Below are 15,801 nucleotides of genomic sequence, written 5' to 3'. Positions count from 1 at the left end.
ATTAGTGACAGGTGCAAGTTTTGTGGTATTCAATGGAGCTCTAAAAGCATCTTCAGGATTTCTTGCTAAGTCCAGCATAGTTGAAGGTATGAGTTTCATCTTTAAGATTGGTTTAATGTAAAGATGTTTTCCGTCTCCTTTTAAAAATGTATTCGATACTTAACAAAACAATATATGTAAGTTACAAAGCATAGTACAACAAACTTATGTGAAATCATCACTCAGCCAAGAACTAGAACATGACTAACATTTGGGCCTACCTCAAGCTTGACAACTCTGCCTTAGCCTGCATTTCCTGCTTGTGCATAGCCTAAAGGTTAGTCTGAGGTGAGAGCTTAGGGTCTTCTCAGGTCTTTCCTTAGCATGCACACATCCTGGGTATGCACACAGTATTGTACATGCATGGGGGCTTCTAAATTCCCAGATATATGTTAATGCCTTTCAAAGCCCTTATGGACATCTTATTCCCCAGCTTTTCCTTTAAGTGTTTGGTTGGCCTATTGTTTGTCTCTACTAGTATCTGCTGCCACAGGCAGCTATGATGTTGATCACTAGCCTCTAGTTGTTTTTCACAAATGCTCCCTGAGAAAAGACTTTTTTCACTGGGTAAGCTTAGAGTCTGGTCAAATAAAGACATTGTACGTGGAGTCTTCCCAGGAACCATCTGACAAGTCAAAAAATGACAGTTCTCCAGTAATGAGGTTTTGAAGGAGATCCAGCCCCATTTACCTTCTCCAGTGGATACCAAGATGATGGTTTTTACTATGATTTCAGGCTGTTGGTTTTTAGGCTTCTGCTATGCTGGAGAGGAGGGGATGGGAATAGGAAAGTTAAAATGACACAAAACTGGGCTTCCCTGGTGGCGCAGTGGTTGAGAGTCCGCCTGCCGATGCAGGGGACACGGGTTCGTGCCCCGGTCTGGGAAGATCCCACATGCCGCAGAGCGGCTAGGCCCGTGAGCCATGGCCACTGAGCCTGTGCTCCGGAGCCTGTGCTCCGCAAGGGGAGAGGCCACAACAGTGAGAGGCCCGCCTACCGCAAAAAAAAAAAAAAAAAAAAAAAAAATGACACAAAACTTGCTGTTTTCAATCAAGTTCCTGCTGGGTTTTTTTGTTTTTTTTAAAAGAACCACCTTTTAGTTTTATTGATCTTTGCTATTGTTTTCTTTGTTTCTATTTCATTTACTTCTGCTCTGATCTTTATGATTTCTTTCCTTCTTCTAACTTTGGGTTTTGTTTGCTCTTCTTTCTCTAGTTCCTTTAGGTGTAAGGTTAGATTGTTTATTTGAGACTTTTGTTGTTTCTTGAGGTAGGCTTGTATTGCTATAAACTTCCCTCTTACAACTGCTTTTGCTGCATCCCATAGGTTTTGGATAGTCGTGTTTTCGTTGTAATTTGTCTCTAGGTATTTTTTTATTTCCTCTTTGATTTCTTCAGTGACCTCTTGGTTATTTAATAACGTATTGTTTACCCTCCATGTGTTTGTGTTTTTTACGTTTTTTTCCCTGTAATTGATTTCTAATCTCATAGCATTGTGGTCAGAAAAGATGCTTGATATGATTTCAATTTTCTTAAATTTACTGAGGCTTGTTTTGTGACCCAAGATGTCATCTATCCTGGAGAATGTTCCGTGTGCACTTGAGAAGGAAGTGTAATCTGCTGTTTTTGGATGGAATGTCCTATAAATATCAATTAAATCTGGCTGGTCCATTGTGTCATATAAAGCTTGTGTTTCCTTATTAATTTTCTGTTTGGATGATCTGTCCATTGTTGTAAGTGAGGTGTTAAAGTCCCCCACTATTCCTGTGTTACTGTCGATTTCCTCTTTTATAGCTGTTAGCAAGTTGCCTTATGTATTGAGGTGCTCCTATGTTGGGTGCATATATATTTATAATTGTTATATCTTTTTCTTGGATTGATTCCCTGATCATTATGTAGTGTCCTCCCTTGTCTCTTGTAACATTCTTTATTTTAAAGTCTATTTTATCTGATATGAGTATTGCTGCTCCAGCTCTCTTTTGATTTCCATTTGCATGGAATATCTTTTTCCATCCCCTCACTTTCAGTCTGTATGTGTCCCTAGGTCTGAAGTGGGTCTCTTGTAGACAGCATATAGATGGGTTTTGTTTTTGTATCCATTCAGCGAGCCTGTGTCTTTTGGTTGGAGCATTTAATCCGTTCACGTTTAAGGTAATTATTGATAATGTATGTTCCTATGACCATTTTCTTAATTGTTTTGGGTTTGTTTTTGGAGGTCCTTTTCTTCTCTTGATTTCCCACTTAGAGAAGTTCCTTTAGCATTTGTTGTAGAGCTGGTTTGGTGATGCTGAATTCTCTTAGCTTTTGCTTGTCTGTAAAGCTTTTGATTTCTCCATCGAATCTGAATGAGATCCTTGCCCGGTAGAGTAATCTCGGTTGTAGGTTCTTCCCTTTCATCACTTTAAATATATCATGCCACTCCCTTCTGGCTTGTAGAGTTTCTGCTGAGAAATCAGCTGTTAACCTTATGGGGGTTCCCTTGTATGTTGTCATTTTTCCCTTGTTGCTTTCAATAATTTTTCTTTTCCTTTAATTTTTGTCAGTTTGATTACTATGTGTCTGGGCATGTTTCTCCTTGGGTTTATCCTGCCTGGGACTCTCTGCGCTTCCTGGACTTGGGTGGCTATTTCCTTTCCCATGTTAGGGAAATTTTTGACGATAATCTCTTCAAATATTTTCTCGGGTCCTTTCTCTCTCTCTTCTCCTTCTGGGGCCCCTGTAATGCTAATGCTGTTGCGTTTAATGTTGTCCCAGAGGGCTCTTAGGCTGTCTTCATTTCTTTTCATTCCTCTTTCTTTATTCTGTTTCGTGGCAGTGAATTCCACCATTCTGTCTTCAGGTCACTATCTGTTCTTCTGCCTCAGTTATTCTGCTATTGATTCCTTCTAGTGTATTTTTCATTTCAGTTATTGTATTGTTCATCTCTGTTTATTTGTTCTTTAATTCCTCTAGGTATTTGTTATTTAATTCTTCTAGGTCTTTGTTAAACATTTCTTGCCTCTTCTCGATCTTTGCCTCCATTCTTTTTCCAAGGTCCTGGATCATCTTCACTATCATTATCCTGAATTCTTTTTCTGGAAGGTTGCCTATCTCCACTTCATTTAGTTGTTTTTCTGGGGTTTTATCTTGTTCCTTCATCTGGTACATAGCCCTCTCCCTTTTCATCTTGTCTATGTTTCTGTGAATGTGGTTTTTGTTCCACAGACTGCAGGATTGTAATTCTCCTTGCTTCTCTCCTGCTTTTTTTTTTTTTTTTTTTTAATAAATACTCCCCAGATTGCTGCAAGCCTTTGGTTAATTTCAAGAGTTTCGAAAAAGTTTCTTCTGACATTTTATCGGTTTCCTTGTTGTTTTTATGGAGTATTTTCGGAAGTTCTTAGTCTTCATTTTCACTAATATCATCCTCCATACTATCTCAGTTACATAGCTTTATAGGAAGTCCTCCCATCTCTGATGCCACACACATGCCTTATTCCTCATTTTAGTAGTGTTCTGGCCAGTCTAAGCCCTTTGTTTTATCATGTTAATTTTAGGATCAACTTGTCAGGTTCTAAAAGGTCCACTGGACTTTTCATTGGAATTGCATTATATTGCTAGTTTAATTTTGAGAAAATTGGCATAATTTTGAGAAAATTGGCATATTTTCTGTTTTCATTGTTTCTATCCATGTACATTGGCTACCTTCAATTTATTTACATAATACTTAATAATATTCATTTCCAATAAAATTTTATAGTTTTTGTATAGGTTTTCAATATCATTTCTTATTTATTCCTGTACCTCATAGATTTTATTGCTAATGTAAATGGTATCTATTTATTTACTTATTACAATTTTAGTGTAATGTAAATGCCATTATAATTTTTTAAATTTATTTTTTATCGAGGTATAGTTGATATAAAATATTATGTAAACTTCAGGTGTACAACAAAGTGATTCACAAGTTTTAAATGTTATATTCATTTATAGTTATTATAAAATATTGGCTATATTCCCTGTGCTGTACACTATATCCTTGTATCTTACTCACATTTTACATACTAGGTTGTACTTTTTTTTTTTGTGTGTGTGTGTGTGTGTGTGTGTGTGTATTTAGGTTGCACTTTTTAATCCCCTACCCCTATATTGCCCCTCCCTGCTTACCTCTCCCCACTGGTAACCCCTAGTTTGTTCTCTATATCTGTGAGTCAGTTTATTTTTTGTTATATTCACTAGTTTTATTTCTTAGATTCCACATACAAGTGATATGATACAGTATTTGTCTTTCTCTGTCTGACTTATTTCACTTGGCATGATACCCTCCAAGTCCATTCATGTTGTTGCAAATCGCAAAATCATTCTTTTTTATGGGTAAGCAGTATTTCATTGTATATATACCACATTTTCTTTATCCATTCATCTGTTGTTGGATACTTAGGTTGCTTGGAAACTGTAAATAATGCTGCTATGAACATTGGGGTGCATGTATCTTTCTGAATTAGTGGTTTTGTTTTTTTCTGGATAAATACGCAGGAGTGAAATTGCTAGGTCATATAGTAGTTCTGTTTTTAGTTTTTTGAGAAATCCCAATTTTGTTTTCCACAGTGGCTGCACCAATTTACATTCCCACCAACATTGTAGGAGGGTTTCCTTTTCTCCACATCCTTTCCAGCATTTGTTATTTCTGTTCTTTTCGATGATAGCCATTCTGACAGGTGTCAGGTGATATCTCATTCTGGATTTAATTTCCATTTCTCTGATTAACAATGTTGAGTATCTTTTCACATGCCTTTTGGCCATCCTGTGTCTTCTTTGGAAAACATCTATTCAGGTCTTCTGTCCATTTTTTTTTTTTTTAAGAAGATGTTGGGGGTAGGAGTTTATTAATTAATTTGTTTATTTTTGCTGTGTTGGGTCTTCGTTTCTGTGTGAGGGCTTTCTCTAGTTGTGGCAAGCGGGGTCCACTCTTCATCGCGTTGCACGGGCCTCTCATTGTCGTGGCCTCTCTTGTTGGGGAGCACAGGCTCCAGACCCACAGGCTCAGTAGTTGTGGCTCACGGGCCTAGTTGCTCCACGGCATGTGGGATCCTCCCAGACCAGGGCTCGAACCTGTGTCCCCTGCATTAGCAGGCAGGTTCTCAACCACTGCGCCACCAGGGAAGCCCTTCTGCCCATTTTTTAATCAGGTTTTTTTTTTTTTTTTTGATGTTGAGTTGTATGAGCTGTTTATATATTTGGATATTATCTTGTTATTGGTCATATCATTTGCAAATGTTTTCTCCCATTTGGTAAGTTTTTTGTTGTACTGATGGTTTTCTTTACTGTGCAGAAGCTTTTTTTTTTGTTTTTTGTTTTGTTTTGTTTTTTGCGGTATGCGGGCCTCTCACTGTTGTGGCCTCTCCCGTTGCGGAGCTCAGGCTCCGGACGCGCAGGCTCAGCGGCCATGGCTCACGGGCCCAGCCGTTCCACGGCATGTGTGATCTTCCCGGACCGGGGCATGAACCCATGTCCCCTGCATCGGCAGGCGGACTCTCAACCACTGCGCCACCAGGGAAGCCCTGTGCAGAAGCTTTTAAGTTTGATGAGTTCCTGTTTGTTTATTTTTGCTTATATTTCCTTTGCTTTAGGAGACAGACCCAAAAAAATATTGCTGCAGTTTATGTCAAAGAGTGTTCACCCTGTGTTTTCTTCTAGGAGTTTTATGGTTTCTGATCTTACATTTAGGTCATTAATCCATTTCGAGTTTTTTATTTTTTTGTACATGGTGTGAGAGAATGTTCAAATTTCATTCTTTCCTAGCACCATTTATTGAACAGAGCATCTTTGCTCCACTGAATATTCTTGCCTCCTTTGTTGTAGATTAATTGATCATAAGTGCATGGGTTTATTTCTGAGCTCTATTCTATTCCATTGATCTATGGTTTTGTTTTTGTGCCAGAACCATACTGTTTTGATTACTGTAGGTTTGTAATATAGTCTGAAGTCAGGGAACATGATTCGTCCATTTCTGTTTTTCTTTCTCAAAATAGTTTTGGCTCTTTGGGTTCGTGTTTCCAGACAAATTAAAAAATTATTTGTTCTAGTTCTGTGAAAAATGCCCTTGGTATTTTGATAGGGATTACATTGAATCTGTAGATTGCTTTGGGTTGTATGTTCATTTTAACAATATTAATTCTTCCAGTCCATGAACACAGTATATCTGTGTTCCATCTGTTTGTGTTGTCTTCAATTTCTTTTATCAGTGTCTTACAGTTTTCCAAGTACAGGTCTTTTACTTTCTTAGGTAGGTTTATTCCTAGGTATTTTATTCTTTCTGATGCAGTTGTAAATGGGATTATTTCCTTAATTTCTCTTTCTGATAGTTTGTTGTTAGTGCATAGAAATGTAAGAGATTTTTGTACATTAATTTTGTATCCTGCAACTTTATCAAATTCATTCATGAGCTCTAGTAGTTTTTTGGTGGCATCTTTGTTATGTTGAGGTATGTTTCCTCTATGCCCACATTCTGAAGAGTTTTTATCATAGATGGATCTTGAATTTTGTGAGAAGCTTTTTCTGCCTCTGTTGAGATGATCATATGGTTTTTATTCTTCAGTTTGTTAATGTTGTGTGTTTCATTGATTGATTTGCAGATACCGAAAAATCCTTGCATCCCTGAGACAAATCCCCCTTAGTCATGGTATATGATCCTTTTAAAGTATTCTTGGATATCTTTTTAAATTAAAAATTTTATCTTTTGTTGCTGGAAAATAGAAATTAATTGATTTCTCTATTTTTATCTTATAACCAGCTATATTGCCAAGCTTACATTATTTAAAATAATTTATCTATAGACTCTTTTAGAGTTTTTTTATAACTACAAATTATGATAGTTTATTAATAATGATAGTTTTGCTTCTTTCTTTACAGCCATTATGGCTTTTTAATTTATTTTTCTTGTTTATTGGCTAGTACTTCCAGTGGAAGCAGTGATTGTAAGTGTTCTTGTCTAGATCCATGTTTTTCAGTAATACCTTTTAAAAGTAAGTGAGCTTTATGATTCCATTTTGTGTGCCATATCTGTCTTCTGATGATGGAATGTGATATATTCAATTATATTTCTTATATCACATTACATGTGATAAGAAGTAAGAAGAAATATGTTTTATTTTTGTTGGGTTGTTTGTGGTAGGTTTTGATTTTGCTCCTTTTTTCAGGGCAGCGGTTTGCCCTGGAACATCAATTCTTTGATATATCTAAGAGTTGTTCATTTTATGTTTGTTCAACTTTTTAATTTTTTTAAATTTATTTTAAAAAATTTTACTGAAGTATAGTTGATTTACAATAATGTATTCGTTTCAGGTGTACAGCAAAGTGATTCAGTTTTTCATATGTATATATATATTTTTTTACAGATTCTTTTTCATTATAGGTTATTAAAAGATATTGAATATATTTCCCTGTGTTATACAGTAAATCCATGTTATTTTATCTATTTTATTTATATTAGTGTGTATCTGTTAATTCCATACTCCTAATTTATCCCTCTTCTCCCTTTCCCTTTTGGTAACCATAAGTTTATTTTCTATGTCTGTGAGTCTGTTTCTGTTTTGTAAATAAATTCATTTGTACTATTTTTTAGATTCTGCATATAAGTGATATCATATATTTGTCTCTGTCTGACTTCACTTAGTGTGATAATCTCTAGGTCCATCCATGTTGCTGCAAATGGCAATATTGCATTCTTTTTTTGGCTGAGTAATATTCCATTGTGTGTGTGTGTACACACACACACACACACACACACACACACACACACACCACATCTTCTTTACCCATTCATCTGTTGATGGATACTTAGATTGCTTCCATGTCTTGGCTATTATAAACAGTGCTGTTATGGACATTGGGGTACATATATCTTTTTGAATTAGAGTTTTCATCTTTTCTGGATATATGCCCAGGAGTGGGATTGCTGGATCATATGGTAGCTCTACTTTTAGTTTTTTAAGGAACCTCCAGACTGTTTTCCATAGTGGCTGTACCAATTTACATGCCTTCCAACAGTTTAGGAGGGTTCCCTTTTCTTCATACTCTCTCCAGCATTTATTATTTGTAAACTTTTTGATGATAGCCATTCTGACTGGTGTGAGCTGATCTCATTGTAGTTTTGATTTGCATTTCTCTAATAATTAGTGATACTGAGCATCTTTTCATGTGACTGTTGGCCATCTGTATGTCTTTGGAAAAACGCTTCTGCCCATTTTTTGATTGGGTTGTTTGTTTGATATTGAGGTGTATGAACTGTTTGGATATTTCTGAAATTAACCCTTCGTTGCATCATTTGCAAATATTTTCACCCCTTCTGTAGGTTGTCTTTTCATTTTGTTTATGGCTTCCCTGCTGTGCAAAAGCTTTTGAGTTTGATTAGGTCCCATTTGTTTATTTTTGCTTTTGTTTCTTTTGCCTTGGCAGACTGACCTAAGAAAATATTGCTGTGATTTACAGCTAAGAATGTTTTGCCTATGTTCTCTCCTAGGAGTTTTATGGTGTCATGTCTTATATTTAGATCTTCAAACCACTTTGAGCTTATCTTTTTACATGGTGTGAGGAAGTGTTCTAATTTCATTGATTTACATGAGATTGTCTAGCTTTCCCAACACCACTTGTTGAAGAGACTGTCTTTTCTCCATTGTACATTCTTGCCTCCTTTGTCAAAGATTAATTGACTATTGGTGTGTGTGTTTATTTCTGGGCTCTGTCTTTTGTTCCATTGATCCATATGTCTGTTTCTATGCCAATACCATGCTATTTTGATTATTGTAGCTTTGTAGTATTATCTTAAGTCTTGGAGGCTTATGTCTCCAGCTTTGTTCTTTTGTGAGGATTGCTTTGGCAATTCTGGGTCTTCTGTGGTTCCATATAAATTTTAGGATTATTTGTTCTAGTTCTGTGAAAAATGTGATGGGTAATTTGATAGGGATCATATTAAATCTGTAGATTGCCTTGGATAGTATGGCCATTTTAACAATATTAATTCTTCCAATCCAAGAGCATGGGATATCTTTCCATTTCTTTGAATCATCTTCAGTTTCCTTTATCAATGTTTTATAGTTCTCAGCATGTAAGTCTTTCACTTCCTTGGTCAGGTTTATTCCTAGGTATTTTTTTAATACAATTTTTAAAGGGTTTTTTTTTTTTTTACTTTCTGATATTTCTTTGTTTAAAGTAATGCAAAATATTTCTGTAAATACTGTAGCCTGCTACCTTGCTGAATTCGTTTATCAGCTCTCATAGTTTTTGTGTGGAGTCTTTAGAGTTTTCTATATAGAGTATCATGTCATCTGCATATAATGACAATTTTACCTCTTTCCTTCCAATTTTGATACCTTTTTTTCTTTTTCTTGTACAATTGCTGTGGCTAGGACTTCCAGTACTATGTTGAATAGAAGTTAGGTTTATTCCTAGGTATTTTATTGTTCAGCGTTTTTCTTGTTGTGAGGATGGAAGTGACATGTTCCAAGCTCTTTACATGGAGCAGACACCAAGAAGTCATTAGTATTTTTTGTAATACAAGTTGGCTGGCTTTCATTTATCTAAAATGTTGCCTTGCTTTTCATTTTTCTGCAGCTGTCTTTATTTCATTTTCATTTTTTATGGGTATTTTTGCTAGATATAAAATTCTGCTTTGAAAGTCTTTATTTTCTTTAAAGATGTCATTTCATTGTCTTTTGGCCCTCATTATTTCTAGTGAAGAATCAGTAATAGTTTTTATATTTGTTTCCTTGTATTTAATGTGCCCTTTTCCTCAGTCTGCTTTCAAGATAGCCTCTTTATTTTTGGTTTTCACCAGTTTTACTGTGGTGGGCCTCAATGTTGTTTTCTTTGTATTTATCCTATTTGGCATTTATTGAACTCCTTGGGTGTGTGTGTCAATATTTTTCATCAAATTTGGGGAATTTCTTACCATTTTTTTAAATGTCCTGATCTTTCTTCTCCTTCTGGGAGATAGTCTATCTATGTATATGTAATCCATATCTGTATTAGACTGTTTTATACCATCCCATGGGTCTTTGATGCTCTTTTTATATTTCTTCATTCTTTTTTCTCTGGATTCTTCAGATTTGATCACTTTTGTTGACCTTTCTTTATGTTCTCTGATTCTTTTGCCATCTTCAATCTACTATTAAGCCTATCCATTAAGGTTTCTATTTTAGTTGGATTATACTTTTCAGTTATAGAATTTGGGGGGAGGGTTTTCCAGTTTCTATTTCTCTGTTCAGATTTTTAAAAATCTGTTTATACATTTAGCCAGTATTTGCTTTTCATTCTTTAAATGTGTTTCCCTTTAGGTCCTTGATTATATTTTAGAATAGATATTTTAAAGTGTTTTGTGTTTAATCCAATGTCTTGGCCATCTCATGGTTAGTTTTAGTTTCATAGGGGCTCACATTTTCCTGTCTTTGGTAATTTTTTATTATGTACTGTCATTATTGATATGCTTTAGAGACTTTAGATTCTTTTAGCTTTTTTTAAAGGGATTTTTTTGCTGAAGTAAGGCTTATTTATGTTTAAGCAGGTATTTTATGTCTGCTTACCCTGAGCTTGTGTAGTCTTTATTTTTTATTTTTTTAAGAGATGGATCTATGGATATCCTAAGGTGTTTACAGTCTGGCAGGACTCATCCTCCAAATCTGTTTTGCCTGTAGATTTTGTAAGATCTTTGATTTGGCATTGCACAGTTCAGGTTAATGAGGTGCTAATGTCTATTTTGGTTGGTCTAGACTACCAATATCCCCCAACATTGCTTGACTTCTATTATCTCTATTCTGTTCCCAACCATATAATAGCCATTTTCTGTTATGCCTCATCTAGGGTCACTCTATTAATGTGTTCTCAGTTCTGGTCCAAGGACTCAAAAAGTCCTTGAACACAGTCTCCTGATGCTCCCCTTTTTAGTGTCTTGACCGCAGATTTCAGGTTTCCCTAAACTCTTATCTCTGACTTCTCAGCCCAGTAGAGCAATTGTAGGCTTACTGGTCACCATGCAGAAATTGTCCCCAAGCAGAGAGCCTGGGCAGTTATGGGCTCACCTATTGAGTTTTCCTATAGGGACCATGTATTGTACTTCCTGTTGTCCAGAACCTGAAAACAATTGCCTCATACATTTTGTCTAGTTTTATGGTTGGTTACCATAATGAAAGGGCAGTTTGGCATCATTATTTCATCATAGCCAGAGGTGGAAATTCTCACCTTTGTTTGTTTAACCATTAAAAAATAAAAGAATCCTTAACATTGTGAAATATTTTTCATATTCCCTAACAGAAAACAACCATCAAGATGATTTAACAGATGGTCTAAAACTTGCACGGAACATATTTTGATAGCAAAATTTATGGCTTAGACATATAAATTTATATTCAGTAAAAGAAATGTGAAACATAACTCTCATTTTTAGATGGCTTAATGGTACAAATAACTCCAGAGACCATGGATGGCTTGCGGCTAGCTCTACGAGAACAAAAAGACTTTAAAATTACATGTGGGAAAGTTGATGCTGTAGACATGAGAGAATATGTGGACATCTGCTGGGTAGATTCTGAAGAAAAAGGAAACAAAGGGTAGGAACTTTTTGTTACCAAAATGTAATTGATTTGATGGAGGAGAAAGGATAAAAACATCCTGTTAACAAAATTAAATATTTTATAAATAAATATAGAATTATACCATTAATTTAAATGCGTATACTCCAATTAATAAATGCAGTCTGGTTTTTTCAAAAATGTACCTAACCAGCACCGTGTATGTTTTCTTAGTCAGGATGTTGTAAATTATTAAAGGGTGGTCAGTTTGGGAGGGGGCAAATGATAAAATGTGCATTGTGTAGCAGTGTAGGCTTGATGCCAGGTCTGAGAAAGACAAGATACTTTGTCTGTTGTATGGTACATTGAGGCACACACATATTTCCCCCCCCAGACTGCCTTTTATATACCAGATATGTATTTTCATGGAATTATTTTTATCAAATAAGTAATGGATTCCCTTTGGGTGTTTATTCTGTATTATACTGATGCACTGTAAATGCAAACAACTGAATTCAATAATATGTACATTAGAGGCCTTACAGAATATTGCTGCCATTCCCTCCTCTCTTTAGTTACCCATTTTCTTTCTTTTTTGGAGACTGGCTAAGGGATCTGGAGCAAAAAAGGAAGAGGAGGGCTAATGCTGAAGGATTCCAAAATAGAGTTTTGAAATTCATGAGACAGCTTTTCTGTTAGGAGACTAAGGTATTTTAAACCTCAGGTCTGAATTGGGCATATGAAAAAGTAGATATAATTTGCTACACAATCAAGAAATCTTGGTAAATGAATATGAGCTAAGTTTTAATTATTTTTTTGTATAATTGAGATGCCTTACTGCTGCTTTAAATTTATAGCTTTCATAATTTTTATCCTTATTCCATTTGTTCAAGTCTAATAATTTACTTCATAGAAAGTACTTTGGTATTAAATAAATCTGTTCTATTATATTTTATTCTGCAGTGTTATTAGTTCAGTGGATGGAATATCATTACAAGGATTTCCAAGTGAAAAAATAAAACTGGAAGCAGATTTTGAAACTGATGAGAAGATTGTAAAGTGTACTGAGGTAACTTAGAAAGACGTTTCCTTCCATTTACCTGCTGTGTTTGGATATGTTTTTGTTAATTTGGAGATTTCGCAGTACTCAACCTCTGAATGTTTAAGTGCAGCGTATTACACTTTCATTACACCTTGAGACACACATATCTCCACCCCAGACTGCCTTATATACACCAGATTTGCATTTCCATAGGATCATTTCAGGTTATTGTATAGTGGTACTGCCTGTCAGCTCAGTTAAGTTTTCACAGGATTGCCATCTTTGTACAATAACATGTTATTTGACCATGGTGTTTTCATTTTTCTCTTATTTTACAAAAAATAAAATATTTTATAGATATCAGTTAATCAGCACTCACATATGAAAGTTAGTTTTGCATGTTCCAGTTTTTTAAAAATAAGAGAATATGAAACTGTAGCCTCACAGCCCCTTAGTCTACCTCCATTCTCCCCCTCACTCTACCTCCTGGGTCAGACAATCAATGTTACTGATTTCTTAGGTATTCTTTGTGATTTTACACATGTAGAAGATAGAAACTATAGAGGGTATAGAAATTATAGAACATTATTTCTTTGTTTGATCTTAACTTCATTATTATGTCCTTATGGGATGGTGATCTTATAGGGTGGGCTCATTAGTACCCTTCTTTAAACTGAGTTAACAAAGCTTTTGTTGCTACAAGTTAACTTTAGGCAAAAATAGCTAAGTCATTCCCATATTCCCTAATCTTTGGTTTTAAGTTTTTACTTATACTATAGATCAGGCTATATATAGTATATATATATATATATATATATATATATATATATATATATATATATATATATATATATATATATATGTATATATATATGTAATGTTCCTAACTAGTGAATTTCATGGCACTAACATTGGAACTTTATAAAGTTGAAGGTAGCAATTGTTGCATTTTTAAAGCTACTTTTAATCTTAATCATGACTTGTTTCCTAATTAAATACATTTCAGGTGTTCTACTTTCTAAAGGACCAGGATTTATCTATTTCGGCAACTCCTTATCAGTTTGCAAAAGAAATAGCCATGGCTTGTAGTGCTGCACTGTGCCCTCACCTGAAAACTCTAAAGAGTAATGGGATAAATAAAATTGGCCTCAGAGTTTCCATTGACACTGATATGGTGAGGCATGTTTTTGTGATGTATTTTTGAAATGAATATATCTTATATTAAAATAATCAAAAGTTTTTCTTTAACCTTTTACTATGAGATCACTGAAGAGAACTAAAGTTTGTTGAACATTAATGTTCGGTACACACTTGTGTACATTATCTCCTTTACTGTCCACAGCAGGGGCCAGCAAACTATTTTTGGGTCAGACAGTAAATAATTTAGGCATTGCGGTCTGTCAGATTTCTTTCACAACTACTTAACTGTGCCATTATAGTGTGAAAGCAGCTGTAGACAGTATGTAAACTAAACAGCTTAGCTGTGTTCCAGTGAAACTTTGTTTACAAAAACAGTTGGTGGGCCACATTGGCCCACAGGCCATAGTTTGCTGACCCCCTGCTCCACAACATTCCTGCTTGATAAGTAGGTTTTTTAATTATGCTGACTAAATTCTATATTCATGTGACTTAAAATTACAAAAGTCTAAAAATGTTAAAAAAGGAAAATTTTCAGTTTTTTCCTCCCATGTAGGGAAAAACCTATTTCTTCCCTCCTATGTCTTTCCTGTGTGTCTCTTTCACTACTCACGGAAAACACTTCTGCTCACCAGATGTGTGGAGGCTTTCCCCTACCCCAGCAAGCAATTCTCAGACACAAGCAGGGTGTCCAAGAATTCAACTCAATTCTGACTTGATCTACCTGGAGATAGCATCAGATCCTACAGCTCTTACAAGACTGCCTCCTCCCCCACTTCATATGCCAGTCAGTTATCACCTGTGCTTCTGACCAACCATTTATAGATCAGAGCTTCCAATGACCCCCCTCCTCCTTGGGTTCAATTAACTTGCTTGAGCGGCTCACAGAACTCAGGGGAACATTTGCTTATGTCTGTCAGTTCACTAAAGGCTATACAGATGAACAGCCAGATGAAGATATACATAGGGCAAGGTCTGGTAGAGTCCTGAGCAGGAGTTTCTGTCTCCGCGGAGTAGGGGTGCATCACCCTCCCAGTGTGGATGTATTCACCAGCCTGAAAGCTCTCTCAACCCACTTCTACTGAGATTTTATGGAGGTTTCCTCATGTAGGCATGATCAATTATTAACTCAGTTTTTAGCCCCTCTCCCCTCTCTGGAGAATGAGGGGTAGGGCTGGAAATTTAAAACTTCTAATCATGGGCTTGGTCTTTCTGGTGAACAGCCCCTATCTAGGAGCCCATCCAGAGTTGACTCAGAAGAACAAAAGATGCTCCTCCCTCTCTTATCACTTAGGAATTTACAATTTTTTTAGAAGCCCTGTGTCAGGGATGGGATCAAAGATAAATATTAGAATAAGAGATGTTACTGGTATTCTTATCACTTAGGAAATGACAAGGGTTTTAGGAGCTTTATGCCAGGAATTCGGGTCAGAGACCAATATATATTTTCTATTATCTCACAGATGTGTATATATTGGGACCACCTCATTAAACATGCTAGAGAGCAGCATTCACACAGTACTCTATTTAATTGGTGACCTCTGGAGATATTAACTCCAGGCTACAATGTAAATGGTTCCCAGTAGAGTTGCATCAGGTAATAGCCCTGGAAAGATCTCCTTCCTACCCTTGACTCCTAACCCTTCAGTCCACTTGCATACTCCCCCTCATCCTCCCTTCTTGGTCAGGCGGTCAAATGTTATCCATTTCTATGTATTCTTTGTAATTTTTTGCATGTATGAGCAATTAAGTTTGTACGTCCTTTTTGTTCTCTTTTCACTTTTTTTTTTAACAGTGCTTCTTTAACTTAATGTATCTTAGAGATATTTCATATTAACTACATATTCTTTTTAAAGTTGCACAGTAGTAGTTGATTATATAAATGTACCATAACTTATTTAGTGTTTATGCATGTTTGGTATGTCCTGGTTGATATTTAAGGTATCCACAATATTTTGCTTTTGCATAAGTGTGAGTATATAAGAAACATTCCTAGAAGTAGAATTGCCAGGTCCAAGTATGTACTCAATAGATATTACCATAT

General features: G+C 35.7%; 1 protein-coding gene and 1 long non-coding RNA gene across 2 annotated transcripts in view; one reads left to right on the top strand and one right to left on the bottom strand.

Annotated features, from left to right (window-relative positions):
• LOC307051801 overlaps positions 1-15,801 on the bottom strand; it is a 36,356-nt gene that overhangs the window by 9,536 nt on the left and 11,019 nt on the right. The gene's annotated exons all lie outside the window — the stretch shown is intronic.
• The window catches only part of ZFYVE16 (zinc finger FYVE-type containing 16), a 39,250-nt gene that overhangs the window by 21,505 nt on the left and 1,944 nt on the right, over positions 1-15,801 (top strand). The window contains exons 13-16 of the mRNA XM_079702372.1: positions 6-86; positions 11,455-11,617; positions 12,542-12,647; positions 13,627-13,794. Coding sequence (XP_079558498.1) covers positions 6-86; positions 11,455-11,617; positions 12,542-12,647; positions 13,627-13,794 — 518 coding nt within the window. The remainder of the gene's footprint in view (positions 1-5; positions 87-11,454; positions 11,618-12,541; positions 12,648-13,626; positions 13,795-15,801) is intronic.

This window comes from Hyperoodon ampullatus (genome assembly GCF_949752795.1).
Source record: "Hyperoodon ampullatus genome assembly, chromosome: 4".
In the NCBI taxonomy this organism is placed as follows: domain Eukaryota; kingdom Metazoa; phylum Chordata; class Mammalia; order Artiodactyla; family Ziphiidae; genus Hyperoodon; species Hyperoodon ampullatus.
This window is presented reverse-complemented; position numbering and strand designations above follow the sequence as displayed.